We start from the raw sequence: 16854 nt of genomic DNA on the forward strand, positions 1-16854 counted from the left end.
GATTGCAAGCAGACTGCATGTAAAAGATCTGTCATCCTGCTCCATCTAGAGTTTTATGACTGAACTAGATGTATATATCTTCTGAAGCTATAAAATTTATTAAGTTGTTATTCACTGATAATCTTCCCCTTCTCTGTGGCATAGTAATAAAATCTCACTCATGCTTGTGTTAAATTCAAATATGGCACATAAAGACAAGTCATACCAGGTTTAGCATAAGTCAAACATCATTGGTTCCCACATCTTCATGCAGCATGTTTGAATTAAATGCATTATGAGAGCTAGGGCGAATAATAATAAACTTAAAGTCCCCCTGCAGTCAATACTTGTATCCCTTAAAACTAATGTTTGATAATCAAAATTGCATACACTATGTTGCCAAAAGTATTGGGACACCCCTCCAAATCATTGAATTCAGGTGTTGCAATCACTTCCATGGCCACAGGTGTCTAAAATCAAGCACTAGGCATGCAGACTGCTTCTACAAACATTTGTGAAAGAATGGGTCGCTCTCAGGAGCTCAGTGAATTCAAGCGTGGTACCGTGATAGGTTTCCACCTGTGCAATAAGTCCATTCGTGAAATTCCCTCGCTACTAAATATTCCACGGTCAACTGTTAGTGGGATCATAACAAAGTGGAAGCAGTTGGGAACAACAGCAACTCAGCCACGAAGTAGTAGACCACGTAAAATCACAAAGCGGGGTCAGCGCATGCTGAGGCGCACAGTGCGCAGAAGTCGCCAACTTTCTGCAGAGTCAATAGCTACAGACCTCCAAACTTTGTGTGGCCTTCAGATTAGCTCAAGAACAGTGCGTAGAGAGCTTCATGGAATGGGCTTTCATGACCGAGCAGCTGCATCCAAGCTTTACCAAGTGCAATGCAAAGCGTTGGATGCAGTGGAGCACACCACCACTGGACTCTAGAGCAGTGGAGACGTGTTCTCTGGAGTGACCAATCACACTTCTCTGTCTGGCAATCCGATGGACGAGTCTGGGTTTGGCAGTTGCCAGGAGAACGGTACTTGCCTGACTGCATTGTGCCAAGTGTAAAGTTTGGTGGAGGGGGGATTATGGTGTGGGGTTGTTTTTCAGGGGTTGGGCTTGGACCCTTAGTTCCAGTGAAAGGAACTCTTAATGCTTCAGCATACCAAGACATTTTGGACAATTTCATGCTCCCAACTTTGTGGGAACAGTTTGGGGATGGCCTCTTCCTGTTCCAACATGACTGCGCACCAGTGCACAAAGCAAGGTCCATAAAGACATGGATGAGCGAGTTTGGTGTGGAGGAACTTGACTGGCCTGCACAGAGTCCTGACCTCAACCCGATAGAACACCTTTGGGATGAATTAGAGCAGAGACTGTGAGCCAGGCCTTCTCGCCAACATCACTGCCTGACCTCACAAATGCACTTCTAGAAGAATTCCCATAAACACACTCCTAAACCTTGTGGAAAGCCTTCCCAGAAGAGTTGAAGCTGTTATAGCTGCAAAGGGTGGGCCAACTCCATATTAAACCCTACGGATTAAGAATGGGATGTCATTAAAGTTCATGTGCACGTAAAGGCAGGCGTCCCAAAACTTTTGGCAATATAGTGTATTTAAAGTTTTTTTCAAGTAAAAAGTGTTTGAGACTAGCTGCATCCGAAATCACATACTGAGTAGGTATTACGTTTAGAATTTGAATTTACTTTGCAACCATTAAAAAAGTATGATCTATATAGTATGAATATGGGTAGTATAAATGAAATTCAGTCACACGAACGACCAGTGTCAATTGTGTCGCTTCACTGCTATTCATAAATCATCTCCCATGGCCTCATGGGATAGTAAAGTGTCCATTGAATGCACACTTCAGAATCTCAGTGGAAGTAGAAGGTCATCCTGGAACTTTTCGAATACTATGTATTCAGACATACTACTCTGTTGGCGTACTGTTTTTTGCGTACTATATAGTAGGGAAGTATTCTATTTCGGATGCAGGGACTGTCTTTGGTACACTGCGGTTTTAAGGAGAAAATACTCAGCAATGGTGTTGACTGATGAATTTGCACATAGTTTGTCTTAAAGCATATTAAAAACATTTAAACAAAAGACATTTAAACAACATTAAAAACTTGATTTTCACCACAGGGGGTCTTTAAGACAATTTAATAAACGTAAGCATCTGTATTATTTAACATACAAATGTAAATATGTAAACAATATGATTTACACACTAAATCCAGCAGAAACTCCAGCACAATCTGCATATTTTGGTCAGATTAGGGTCTAATTCTCACTATTAACTAACTATTAAAAATGACTTTTGCCTCAATAAACTCCTAATTACTGCTTCTTAATAGTTAGTAAGGTAGTTGTTAAGTTCAGTATTGGTAGGTATTGGTAGTTGTTTAGTTTAGGTATTGGTAGGATTAGGGATGTAGAATATGGTCATGCAGAATAAGGTATTAATATGTGCTTTTTAAGTACTAAAATAGGCAATATTCTAATAAAATGTATGCTAATAAGCAACTAATTAATAGTGTGAATTGGACCCCAAACTAAAGTGTTACCCATATTTTTAACAGACGTCACTAACTGAACCTCAAAGCTATTTGCTGAAGAAAAACAACAACAAAAAAAAAAACAATTGTCAACTGTTGGCCACTCTCAATAGCCACTTTTCCACCGTCGGGCCAACAGCTCTATGAATAGTAAGGAACGGTTACAGTTATATTTCCACTTGATCTTGGTTCGGCACAGCACAGACTGTTCTCCTCCTGGAATTCTGGTAGAATGCGTGTAGTGATGTCGCCACTCACTTGTCTGTTGCCTGGCTACCAGTTTCTCTGTAGCTGGCTAAGCGTGCTATTTGAGAGAAGTTAACAAGTTATTAATAGAAATATCTGATCATCCTCCATAACATGGTTACTGTTTACATCTCGTATCGTCTGTAAACTCTTGCATTACCAAGGTATGACTGATGCATTTGTATTACATTCCAAAGAGCTCTTCAGCCCCACAGTGTAAACTGAAATGTGGAAAGCAGGGCGGGGAGAAGAGCCGTGGGAACAGAGTGAGGCTGATGGGGCGAGTTACCCACGAAGGACGACTGCCGCATATAAACATAATAAAACACAACATAAATTGTCCAGGCCTGGTCCTCGTCACTCCTCCTTTTGTCCTTCTGGAGCTCCTCCATGAGACTCGAGACCGGTGTGTCGCGCAGGTGCTAATGAGTGTCACATGCACGACACACCAGCCTTGCTGGAACAGTTAAGCAACCAGAACGGTTTGTCCCGATGTTGGAAAATCTGCTAATGCTTTCTCCGGTCTGCTGTCAATCCCACAAGCAACCATGCAAGCGTGTTGTTTGGCTCACATAGGAGTGAACTGAAAATGTTTGCTCCGCTCCACTGCAGTGTAAACGCACTATTTACTTAAATTGTAAGGTTTGAATCGATTGGTTTGGTGTGCTTTCTCAAAACATGTCCCATCACACAATAGGCCAGTGGCAAGTAGGAGTTTTTTATTTTGTGGCTGTTTGAATCAAATGTTTTAGGCCCTTATTGACACCTGTATTTAGTAGGGCTCAGCAGATGGCGCTCTAGGCTAGTTTTTAACCGCATGCTCAAATGCTCATGAAGAAGAGCGCTCGTGCGTTCGGCTAAATCTGAGAATGCACTTGAACCTCTAAAAGTTTTATGAAGCAAGATTAATGTAAACAGCCCACTGTAATTCACTTCAATCTTTCTGAACTTTATGAATGATTATTTTATAGAAGGTTCAAGTGGTGAATGTAAGGAATTGGAAGCAGAGTATGGCTGTTTCTAAAGCACGCAGTGCCATCTGCTGTTAAAAACTAAGCTCAGAATAGATTCGAGAGAGAATCGCGATGCATTCGGAAAATCTCAGAATCAATCCAGAATCATTTCTCGATTTATTGCAATGATTTATTGTCCCAGCCCAATTATTTAGCTTCTCCAACTTGTGACCAAATTGACAAATGCATCTTCATACCAGGTGTAAACAGAGCCTGTCACACTATTTCAGAAGACTTTGAATGTATTGCATGAGATGCATGGACTACTTTTATGGTGCTTTTTTGTAATTTTGGAGTTTGAGGGTCTGGACACCGTCATCTGCAATCTGCAATTTACCTTCTTTTGTGTTCCAAGGAAGACTGAAAGTGATACCGGTTTGGACTGACATGAGTCTGCGTAAATGATGACAGAAATAAGATATTTTGGATGTTTTATTCTCAATATGTGAAGGGTATGTGCGTAAACAGGAAAGTCTTTTTTATCAGCAATGCTCTGAACATGAGGGACGACACGCGTCTCAATCTACTGGAAGATGGAACCTTGATGATCCAGGACACGCGGGAGACGGACCAGGGCGTGTATCAGTGCATGGCCAAAAATGTGGCTGGAGAGGTGAAGACCTCAGAGGTCACCTTACGATACTTCAGATCACCTTGTGAGTGTGATGGGGTCCTGTAGGTGATGATGATTCAATTAGAATTACTAGAACCTCCCAAACTAGTTTGACCCTATGTATTTTAGACACAATCTAAAATCCTGTATCGGATTATGTAAAATTAAACAAATTTAATTTTAAAAAAATTAAGATCTTAAATACACTGACAAAAAAATCATGTAGGATTTACTTTATAATTATTTCTGAAATATCTGAGTAAAAAGTAACACATTCTATTAAAACATTTTTCACTCATAAATTGCAAATACATTTCACAAATAATTACAAAGAAACAAGTAACATTGAATTAAAAAATGTATTTTACGAAGTATCACACTGAATTAAACATAACATTTTTTTAGTAGAAAGACTGAAATAGCATTTTCTTGTAAAATGTACAACTTCAATTTTTTTTTTTTTTTTTTTCATGTTTAAAACTCCATTTTGTACCTTTTCATGGATAATACTAGGGTAGCATGCCAGTCTGGTCAAGACTATTTAATGGCAGACTTTTTGCACACAGCAATCCATTTTTGGTCCTTGCCTTTCTCTCTCCAGCTCGACCTAGTTTTGTGATCCAGCCGCAGAACACAGAAGTTCTGGTCGGAGAGAGCGTGACCCTGGAGTGCAGTGCGACGGGTCAGCCACAGCCCCGTGTGACCTGGACCAAAGGAGACCACACGGCCCTCCCAGCGGACCCCCGCATCAACATCACTCCTTCAGGAGGTCTCTACATCCAGAATGTCAATCAGGCTGATGGGGGCCAGTACACCTGCTTCGCAAGCAACAACGTGGACACCATCCACGCCACTGCATATATTATAGTACAGGGTAAGAATTTTACAGTGAAATATATCAAAAACAGTATTTCTTCTTTTGTTTTTATTTAGTAATTTAGTAATTAGTTTATATTTTTATTTAGTAATAATAAAATTAGTATAGATCATGTATTCAGTTAAGCAGACATAATGGTCATTCTGATGTCTTTCACTCCTCAGCTCGTCCTCAGTTCACAGTGACCCCTCAGGACCAGTCTGTGCTGGAGGGTCATACAGTCGACTTCCCCTGCGAGGCCAGCGGCTACCCTCAGCCTGTCATAGCATGGACACGCGGCGGTGAGATCATATAATGCCGCCCGCTCTGTTTAGAGTGGAGTTCACTTTATTCAACAGTCTGCCTGTCAAGTCTGGTCAGCATTTTTATTTTGTAATAAACTGACCAACTGACATTTTCTGTCCATAATAATAACAATAATTATTAGTAGTAGTATTTATTTATTTTTTAAATAAGTTTTTATTTAATTCTTCCTGAGTTTTACAAATAACATAGCATTTGGAGGATTTAGGACAGCCCCTCAGTATTTCGGCATTGGTCTTGTTTAAGGTTAAAGGAATGTTCCAGGTTTAATAAAGTTTAAGCTTTGCTGTCAATTACCACAGAAATCTGTCCCTTCGTTTAAAAAAGAAACAGACGAAAAATGTGACAGAATAGCTTACTAATCCTTAAAGTAAATAGTTCTTCTTGTGAAAAAGAAGTACACTTTAACATACTTTGTTTTTTAATGCATATTATGGAAATAATATACTTTTAAAGCTTTTTAGATTTGAAGTTCACTACAGGTGCACATTCAATACAATTAAGCTCACTTCTTTTTCACAGTGGTCTGATAATGAAATTCTGATTGGATAAACAGTGCTCTAACCGAGGCGGATCTACGGGTGGGCCTGATTGCCCACCCTTTTAGATCCAGGGAAATACTTTTATTTATTTTTTAATACTACTATTGTCTGAACATTTAACAATTCTTCAATAATTATTTTAAGTGTGATTTTGTTTTGTCATGCATTAGAACTAATCCTAATATTAATAGAAAATATGCTAATTTGTCTCTTCAGTAGTAATGTTATGTTCTTCGTGCCTATATACAGATTCCAACTAGCAGCACCCTTTTTATGTTATTACAAAAATGGCTAAACCGCTGTCTATGACACATTTAAGAAACACGTCTAGATAAAGATGACAGGACGCCGTAACAACGTGACACTTTTGTCTTTAAAAAAAAACCCAGCCAACTCTCCCAGCCATACAAGGTAAACTATGGGTATGTTTGTTTTTAGTCTGGCCCGCTGTGGCATTTGCATTTAATACTTGTGAGAAAGGGGTTTTCTGAGCTGTACATAAGCCACATGTACTGGATTAGCAATGGCAGGTTGTCGATACACGACTCAGACATTGTGATTTCTCTTCATGATATAGTTGTTATCAGGACTCGGGTTGGATCTCTCTCTCTTTAGTGCTTAAAGGTGAAACATGTAGTTTCTGAGACACTAGTGGCACCTATCAGAATTTCAAAAATAAAGTAACCTTGTAAACGGCAACTCAAACATCACAAACACAGCTCATACGGGGGCTTGTGAAGGCATGTCTCCACAGGTAGAAGTAGACTATAAAAGACAATAGACAATAAAAGGTCTGACATATGAAGAAATATATTTAGCTGTGTTGCTATGTGTTATGAGTAAACAATTAAGTAGGCAACACTCTGTCTAGAGCGAACACGAGCGCCTCGCTTATAATAAATCCATCCAACAAATCTGCACCGGGAGCATTTTTTGACTGGAACATTTGTCTTTCTGAACGAGTGCATGATGATGTTGTGTTGAAGCGTTTATTGCAGCGAGTTTTCATCGCTATGCCCTGTTCACTTTGATTCAAAGGATTAGTTCACTTTAAAATGAAAATTACCCCAAGCCATCCTAGGTGTATATGACTTTCTTCTTTCTGATGAACACAATAAATATTAATAAATATCCTGACGCATCCGAGCTTTATAATGGCAGTGAGTGATACCAACGAGTATGAGCTGAAGAAAGTGCTTTCATCCACATCCATCCATCATAAATATGTGCTCCACACGGCTCCGGGGGGTTAATAAAGGCCTTCTGAAGGGAAGAGATGCGTTTGTATCCATATTTAGCAAGTTATAAAGTAAAATATCTTGCTTCTGCCAGACCGCTTTCCGTATTCAACTTTCGAAAAATTAATACGGAAGGCGTAGGACTCCGAGAGTGTGAGACTTTTACTGCGAGAGTTTTACACTTTCTTCGTAAGTTGAATACAGAAGGCGGTCTGGCAGAAGCTAAATATTTTACTTTATAACTTGTTAAATACAGATATTGTTCTTACAGAAACGCATCACTTCGCTTCAGAAGAACTTTATTAATCAGCTCATACTTGTTGGTCCCGTTCACTGCCATTATAAAGCTCAGATGCGTCAGGATATTTATTAATATAACCCTGATTGTGTTCATCAGAAAGAAGAAAGTCATATACACCTAGGATGGCTTGAGGGTGAGTAAAGTTTGGGCTGATTTTCATTTTAAAGTGAACTAATTCTTTAATCTATCCTACATACTTCACCTAATTTCTTCCAAATTAAGCCGGTTGAAAAAATGGGGTGATGTGAATTATTCCGGCCCACCCACACTTTTAGAGGCCCGCCCATCATTCTCCTTCTGCATCCGCCACTGGTTCTAACGCTCAGCCTACACTGTTGCATGTGCTGAAAACATGATTTTTGTTTGTTTTCACATACTGATAGACAAGTAAGAATCAACAGCATGTCTCAGATACACTCAGTAGAGCTTAATTTGTCCAGGATATTCCTTCAAGGACACATTTTAAGATTGTTGAATTGTCTGTTAATTGTGTATGAACTATCAACAAAGTTTGTTTTCATGCAGGACAAATTCACTAAAACTGTGTTCTCCTACCATAGGCAGCCCCCTGCCTAATGACAGACGACACGTTGTTCTCTCAACGGGCAGCTTGCGTATCAGCCGCGTGGCCCTTCATGACCAGGGCCAGTACGAATGCCAGGCGGTCAATCCTGTTGGCACTGCCAGAGCTGCTGTCCATCTCAACATCCTGCAAACCGGTGAGATCCTGTTCCCAACATAAATGACCTTCTGACATTGATTATTTCATCATGTTGAACTAGAGGTGTGGCATGACCAAATACACTGCCCGGCCAAAAGAAAGACGCTGTTTGGATTTAAATAGGTGCATTAGAGTCAATGATTGGATCATTATTGTAGTGATTATCATGTTTCTAGCATGTTATATGTTTGGCAACAGTTCTTCTAACCCTAATTGATGGAGTGTGTAGCTTTTCATTTCTTAAACAACCATGTAGGAAGACACATCATGGCCATATTCCAGGAAGACAAAGCCAAGATTCATCAAGCTCAAACTGTGGAAAAATGGTTGGGAGGGAGCATGAAGAATAATTTTCACACATGAATTGGCACCAGACCTTAAATTCATTGAAAGGATGGGCTGGAGGAGACTTTACAGAGGGCTTGATTTTTGCATTGTCAATACAAGATCTTGACCAAAAATTGATGCACCTCTTGATGGAAATAACATCACAACATTTATTTATATTTTCAAATGGTGCATCAATTTTTGGCCAAGATCAGTTTTTGTCTCCTCCAGCACAAGACTTTCAATGAATTTAAGGTCTGGACTCAGAGGTGCCAATACATGTGTGAAAATGATTCTGAAATGTGTCTACTTCAGTACAGCACAAGCTAACACTGTCAATTCCTCATTTAACCGTCCTTTGGAACAAGACTAGACATGGTATTAACAGGAGGTAAGGAGGGTTGGCTTCATAAACTAATTTGTCATTTACCCACAAGCAAAGCCTTCAATTAGAACAACAATACCCCCGTAAAGTCTCAATGACAGACGTAAGACCAGGTCCCTACATGTAAGTGCCTTAAAACCACCTCTTAAGCTTTATTACAGACTTGTGGAATAGCCAGGAAAGCATGCAGCTTTGAAATTCCCACATGGTAAGATGTTTTCCATGTAGTAATGGTTGTTAACACACTGCATAACAACCGCCTGTATTTACTTTAAAACCAAGGCACAGGCTTGGCTCATGGGTGCTTTTATTTAGAACAGGCTTACGGGAAGTATCTGAAGAAATGGGGAGAGTTAAGGGAGAGAGTTGTGAGAAACACCTCTAGTTAGAACAGCTGCAGAAAGAGTGAGTACAGAATAAATGAAAGTTTAGCAATTTAGAAAATGGATGCTGATTCATACTGTCCAGCTCCAAAAACAACAACAACAAAAACATAAAAGTGTCATAAAAGTAGCCCATTCAGACCCTCCTCACTGCTTTCAAATATCAGTCATATGATGAGAACCAAAGGCGTCAAATTTGGCACAGCATATCAAAAAGTGCCATTTCTAAATTAAAACAAGATTTAAGAGATCTTTTGGAGGGTATAGACAGTAAAGTGAATAACGGCTTAAATTAGCATCTGTACCTCACACATTTTATACACATCACAGGAGGTGATGAATAATCACTTAATTAATCAAATTTATTTAATAATCAAAGTCAAATAGTTATGTTTATATAAAAATTTCATTTGCACATCAGGCAATTTTTATGTCAACTTTTTAATGATATATAAAATTGTTGTTGAAATATAAACATTTAAATGGTGGCTGTAATAAAAAAGGTGTTTCATGACAGATTTATTCAAACATACATTAAATACTGAAGACAGGTTAAGTAATACAATGTAATATGTATATAATATAATGTATATGTAATATATTTAGCAAAATGCTCCTCCCAAGTTTTTTTCTTGCTAACTGTTGGGCTATGGACATTGAATGGCTTTCCTGGAGTAAATGTAAAGTTATGTAATGTATTACAAGCTCCGTACAAGCTTGTTTTATTGACATCTTTCCACGGTTGAAACACCAATTGAGTGATTACATGAGTAAGTTCAGGCTGTTTCTTTTAACATACCTCCTGATGTTCATTCCTGTTTATTTCGTGCTATAACTAGTAATAAAGAGAAAGAGATGATCAGTTTGCATGCCGCTTGAACTGAGGCGCTACAGCGGTCTGTCATGCCACATTTAAGAGCACTGAAATGGTATTTATTGTGTGAATGTTATGATAAAATTGACAGAATTTGAATGCTGAGACTTTGTTTCATATCAAACATAACAAAACACAAAGCTTATTGAGATTATTGGATGGCAGGTGCACTAAAAATAATTGTTAGTGAAGTTTTATTCATGAATCAACTGAAAACAGCATAGACAAAATGTAGATTGATTAAAAGCAAGAAATCAATATTGTCAACCCAGTGTCCACACAGCTGACATATTTACCTGTTGTAGCTTATCAGCGTTGATAATATATGAATTATATGGATATTTTTGTCTTTTTTTTTGGATTATATGGATATTTTTAGTACTAACTTAGTACTAGTATTAGCATTAGCTTAGTACTAAAAATCACTGTCCACTTTTAGTTGTTTGGAAAAGACCGGCACAGACATTCTGCCTAAAGTCTCATTTTGTGTGTCACAGATGAAAGAAAACAACATGAGGCTGTGTAAATGTTGACACAATGACTGTTCTTTTAAGCAGAAGCACTGACTTAACAGTTCTTAGCAGTTAGTGGGAAATACTTTTAGATTACTGTAAAACAGCTGTAAAGGGGGTGAATATGTACTAGTTTAGCACATCGTGACTTTGTTAAAGGTCTGCTCAGAGGATCACGTGACCCAACTCATAGCTTTGGGGGTTAAAATGTTTCGATAAAGCTCTTTAAACAAACCAATCCACATTGACCTTGAAGACTCACACATGCCTCTGTCAGACTGAGCCCGCTTGCCCTTTCATTGACTTTATAATTACAGAACAATCGCCAAGAACTCAGGACCATGTATGACCTGTGCAAGATCTTTTCATGTTGTACATCATGTGCATGTCTCATGAAAGATGCAGCTGTGTTTCTGGCTGCACGCTGTAATCATTAACATATGTTTTTACGTCATCAGTAACGCCTGTTTTCACAAGCGCTCCAAGGGATATGACTGTGGAGTCTGGATCAGATGTCCAGATTCCGTGCAGCGCTCAGGGTGAGCCCACACCTATCATCACATGGAGCAAGGTTAGATCCATTGGCTGCCACATTCCCCAACAACTGGCCATCCATCCATTTCCGCCACTTTGGTCCCAATGGGACTATCCTGATTTTGTGACTAGACTCATTTAAACAATCTCTGGTCTTGATCTACAGGATGGAGTCCAGATTACAGAGAGTGGGAAGTTTCATATAAATCCAGATGGCTATCTGGAAGTGCATGACGTGGGGCTTGCCGATGGGGGCCGATATGAGTGTGTAGCCCGCAACTCCATTGGATATTCCTCATCTAACATGGTGCTAACAGTGCAAGGTAAGAATTGAAGGCCATAACCACATGTTTAGGATTTGGAGGTGGGTGATTAGTGATTGACCATTGAAGAACACATTTTTGGTCGACTGCCAATAGGTATAATGTTTTTTGTATTCAACATAGCTGGATGGAACATAACAAAATGAGTTCAGGGGTTATTTTTGGTATTTGTAATGACCAATTCATGAAAATCTACAACCCCAAATCAAGAAAAGTTGGGACATTTTGTAAAACAATAAAATCAAGAATCTGTGATTTGTTAATTCTCTTGAGCCTTTATTTAAAGGGGCGGTTCATGGCAATTTCACTTTGTTAACTTTAGTGTGCAATTTTGCTGCTTGATCATAAACAACATCTGCAAAGTTACAGCACTGAAAGTTCAATGCAAGGGGAGAGATTCTCTGTTTAAGGACAATAACAAACGGCTGGTAGGGACTACAACAAGCTTCTTCCTGGGTTGGTGACATCACTAACCCTAAAATATACATAAACCCCGCCCCCGAGAACATGCAACAAAGGGGGCGAGGCCATGTTATTGCAATACAGTACGTAACACAAATGCAATAGCATGTCATAAAAGCAAGATGACAAAATGACAAGTTATAACCGTAATTAAACTAAACTATACCTGTTCTATCTTAATGCAGCATATATTCTCTGGCTCTGTAGGATCTTACAACAGTTCCCACACGAGCGATTTATAGATTATCATGACAGAATATGCCAATCAATAACTTTAAGATAGTTAACTCCACATCAGCTACATAAATTCATCAACTAACCGTTCAGAAGCGTCCTGTTGCATTCAAAATGTTGTCACTTCTTCTTGAGTCTCTCCCTCATTGTCCGACTCCGTTTTGAACATAAAAGGCTGAACAGTTTGCATGAGTTAATGTGAGGGACTCACATGAGTTAATGTGAAACTCCGCCCCCTTTTGAGAGTAGCAGCTCATTTGCATTTAAAGGGACACACACAAACAGAGCGTTTTTGCTCACCCTCAAAAAGTGACAAATTTAACATGCTACAAAAAATGATCTGTAGGGTATTTTGAGCTGAAACTTCACATACACACTCTTGGGACACCAGAGACTTATTTTACAAAAGTGGCATTATTACCACCCCTTTAACTTACAAAAGTACAAAGAAAAGATTTTCACTGACCAACTTGATTTTATTTTTTTTAAATATAAACAAATTTTGAGTTTAAGGCCGTGTGTCAACCAAAGCATTGCTTATTTTTCCAATTGTGGAGCGCCACATTTTTAAAACGGCAGAAGCGTGAAGGGCCTTTCAGACAGAATGCGACAACAGCACCACTGTGCTATGAAACCCATTATTTCAATGGCTTGCACCACACGAGCACGGTTTGTTCCTGCGGTATCCCGCTAAAAGTTTTGAAAACTCAGACTACTTTGCTCTGGCCAGTGTAGCGCTGAACCCAGCGTCCAGCACAGCGCATTCCACATCCTGTCTGAAAGGGACTTAACAAGGCACTGAGCGTCTATTTCATGCTGAAGCGCTTATCGCTCCCTTTTTTTTTTTTGTTTAACTGGTCGCAGACAGTTGAAGAATGTTCAATTTTGGGTAAAACGCAGCCCTCATCACTGTCACTTTATACCCAGCCATCCAATCACAGTGGAGGAGAAAAGTTGAGGAGGGGCGGGACAAATACCACAGTGCCACATTCTGCTTGAACAACGTCACAAGATGACAACAAGAAGCATAATAACAGAACAAAATTATTTAAAACAAGAGCCAGAGCAAATACTTTACATTGTATCGACATTTTTATATAGAAAATATCAAAGATGAAGTGGATTAGATGCGATATTTGTCAAATATACAGATGTTTCAGATATTTTCATGAAGCAATTAGCAGAACAGAAGGTGTCAGAATAAACACGAAAACACACGTCATTCTGAATCTGATCATTCGTGAAACGGCTGGAGGAAACAGTGATGTCGTCGTCCAGCTCAGTTCAGTTCTCATCCAACAAGTCAGTAATATTGTAGAATATTAAATGTCCTCAACTAAGCAAGCCAAAAGGCGACAGTGGCAAGGAACCCAAACTCCATCAGGTGACAGAATGGAGAGGGAAAAAAAACACCTTGGGAGAAACCAGGCTCAGTCAGGGGGCCAGTTCTCCTCTGGCCAGACGAACAAAAATGGTCTGTTCGGTAGTTTGAAGGTTTGAAAGCCAGCAAAATTTTCCAGAAAGCTGTTTCAAACTCCGAACGAACTTTGTTTTGGCCTAAATATGTTCAAAGTTTTGTTCAACTAGATTTTGTCACACAAGTTCGTTCTTCGATTTTTGCTAAGCATGCTAACATGCTAAAATTATTCTGAGAGTTCATGACTGAACTACTTTTAACCTGACAGATAGTGCAGTCACGGTACAAGAACGTATCCTGTGTGGATGGCTCCTAAATTTACCAGATTGACAATTTGATTGAATGGATTGCTGTGGACTGTACATCAGTAATATATTGACTTGTGGAACCACTTGTTGTAATGTTTATTTACCCATCTGTCGTATTATATTATGTATTAGACTTTCTACATTTGGGGCCTTTTCTCAGCAAATATTTGATATGTGATTCATTTGAGTTCATTAATTAATTAATTGGCATATCATGCAATTAATTCAGTTAAGTTTTCATTCTATTGACAGCCAATAGAGCTTCATAAAACATCTTAAGAAGCTCTATGCCACTGTCAGTTACCATTTGCCACATGCCAGTTTTCTTATCCCATGTGCAGATTATAATTTCCTACTAAACCCAAGCTTTTATTTATACTGATGTCTGTAATTCGCTCTAGTCCCACAGGTGAGCAGGGAGGGTGATCCATTTGTCTCAACGTCCCTTGAAGAGGCCATTCGGAGCATAAACAGCGCAATAGACTCCACCAGGAGGCAACTCTTTGACGGGTGAGCACTCGGTGCTGCAGGCAAAACATGCCAAGAAAACAATTCCTACTGCTGTGAGTCACAATGTCGTAACCCGTCAGGAATTTACTGGGACCGTTTATGCCTTGGACAAAGGCTGGTCACTGCGGTATGATTCCTAATTTCTCACTGGAAGGGGACACTGCCCTCCGAGCTTGTTGAAGGGGGGGGTATTTTGTCTGTCGAGAACATTGCCAGCTCACGTTAGCTCATTGAGAGTGTTTATGTTTTATGGCTGGAGAGGATTGCTTTAAAGACTAATGCTTTTTGTATGAAGTCTGAGAGATAATGTTATCATAGTAAAGAGAGATTGCCAAAGATTAGATAGGGAATTTTTCCTCACAAACATTGAATTTCTCTTTTAAATTTTAAATAATAATATAAGTTGACACTTTGACACAGCTTGCCAAGACATTAAAGGTTATTCAGTCCAAGACAACTGTTGAAAAGTTTGAAAAAATCTGCCCATTTTTTTGGCACAAATTACCTGAGATATATTGTTGTAACCTGGCGCCTTTTTAGTTCACTAGAGATAATATGTGAAGTGAAGCCAACTCTCTGAATGATAAAAATGATATTAAACCCTGCAGACTTTGATGTCCTTTAGCTTTTGTTTGAATCCAAACCAACAGCTTTAGGGCAAACGCTTACTGATGACTTTGGAAAAGCGCTTTTTCTGTTTGATCTGGTTCTCTCAAATTATCCCAATAAACACTGAATTAGAGTTGACACTTTATTAGTTATTCTGACATATATTAACAAGGTAGTTAGGCTGTTTTTTTTTTAGTCAGCTGTGTAACATTTTAAGATGCCACTGGTTGCTGTGGATAACTCTGGATAGATTAATGTGTTATGAAAATTTAGTGAGAGCTTAAAAATGTTTGACAATTAGGGCTGGAAAAACTTCTTAAACTAGGCAGAACTTTAGGTACAGAGTCAGTGCATTTGAACGCAGTTTTTTAGAGTGGGAAAAAGTGGATGATCCAAGTTGTCCCAAGTATGGGAGCACTTTCTATTAAACGCTTGAAAGAAGGTCATGAGCATATGTGGCCATGTCAAGTGCTTTGACAGATTGATTATGCTGGTCAGTGGTGTTCAGATGTGCTTTTCACCAGGTAACAACAAGGTAATTTTTGACATCTTGACAATATTTTGTGATTTATGAAGTGGTAAAAAGAGAGATCCAAAATCCCCACTAAAGTCCTACTGCTCTACTATGGCAACAACATTTCTGTTCTAGAAATGTAAGCAAATTAGTACATGATTAATTAGATAATGGATCATTTGCATATTTAAACATAAGATTTTAGACAGCGTGTAATACAAAAACAATTCTTCAATTCTTAGTGTAATCAATGAGCTGGGAAGTATGATGAACTGCCCACAGTTTGAAAACTGTTTTATAAAAAGAGAATGATTTTGAATTGATTAATAAGATATTATGAGATGAATCCATCTACTAATCTGTCCGTCAGACATAAAGCATGTCTATAGTTTGATAATGTGTATTCTCTTGCAGAGTGAGTCTGAATGGCTTTTATGAATGTGGAAGTTAATGTGTTCTCCACCATCATCAGATCTCCTCGTACCCCTGCCGAGCTCCTGGCTCTGTTCCGTTACCCTCGGGACCCCTACACAGTGGAGCAGGCCAGAGCTGGAGAGATTTTTGAGCAGACCCTACTTCTCATCCAGAGGCATGTCAACCAGGGCCTGATGGTGGACACGAATGGAACAGGTATCTCACACCACCATGACACTCTTCAAATTATATATTTTTGGGTGTTGTGATTAAAATGTACAACTAATATATGGAAAAAGAAATGTCTGCTGACTAAATGGTCAGCAGACACTGTGGCGCTTTGTGCTGCAGAAGACACGACTCACTGTTTTTTCTGGTTAAGACAACAGCACAGCTTTCATTGCCACACTATGGCAAAATGGCCCCACATGTTTGGACAAGCCCTGCCCCAATCTGAGCATTTCCCCTCTGGACACATTCACTGACTCAAATACCAAGAAGGGGTCCACACGACTCTATTCAGGCACAATAACCTGCACCTATCACTGACTACCCTTGTGTAAAAGAAGTGCACTTTAGCATACTTCTAAAAAGAGTACTTATTGTGGAAATAATATACTTTAAAAGAATATACTTTGTAAACTGAATGTAA

At 39.1% G+C, this 16854-nt stretch overlaps 1 protein-coding gene across 2 annotated transcripts in view; it reads left to right on the forward strand.

Annotated features, from left to right (window-relative positions):
* The window catches only part of LOC127498372 (peroxidasin), a 71161-nt gene that overhangs the window by 36381 nt on the left and 17926 nt on the right, over positions 1-16854 (forward strand). Inside the window, exons 9-16 of one of the 2 annotated variants that reach the window (XM_051867646.1) lie at positions 4288-4457; positions 5016-5288; positions 5456-5572; positions 8236-8394; positions 11336-11448; positions 11578-11734; positions 14557-14665; positions 16261-16418. In XM_051867646.1, the coding sequence (XP_051723606.1) occupies positions 4288-4457; positions 5016-5288; positions 5456-5572; positions 8236-8394; positions 11336-11448; positions 11578-11734; positions 14557-14665; positions 16261-16418 (1256 nt within the window). The remainder of the gene's footprint in view (positions 1-4287; positions 4458-5015; positions 5289-5455; positions 5573-8235; positions 8395-11335; positions 11449-11577; positions 11735-14556; positions 14666-16260; positions 16419-16854) is intronic. The other variant, XM_051867647.1, reaches the window with a different exon arrangement.

This window comes from Ctenopharyngodon idella, chromosome 17 (assembly GCF_019924925.1).
Source record: "Ctenopharyngodon idella isolate HZGC_01 chromosome 17, HZGC01, whole genome shotgun sequence".
NCBI lineage: Eukaryota > Metazoa > Chordata > Actinopteri > Cypriniformes > Xenocyprididae > Ctenopharyngodon > Ctenopharyngodon idella.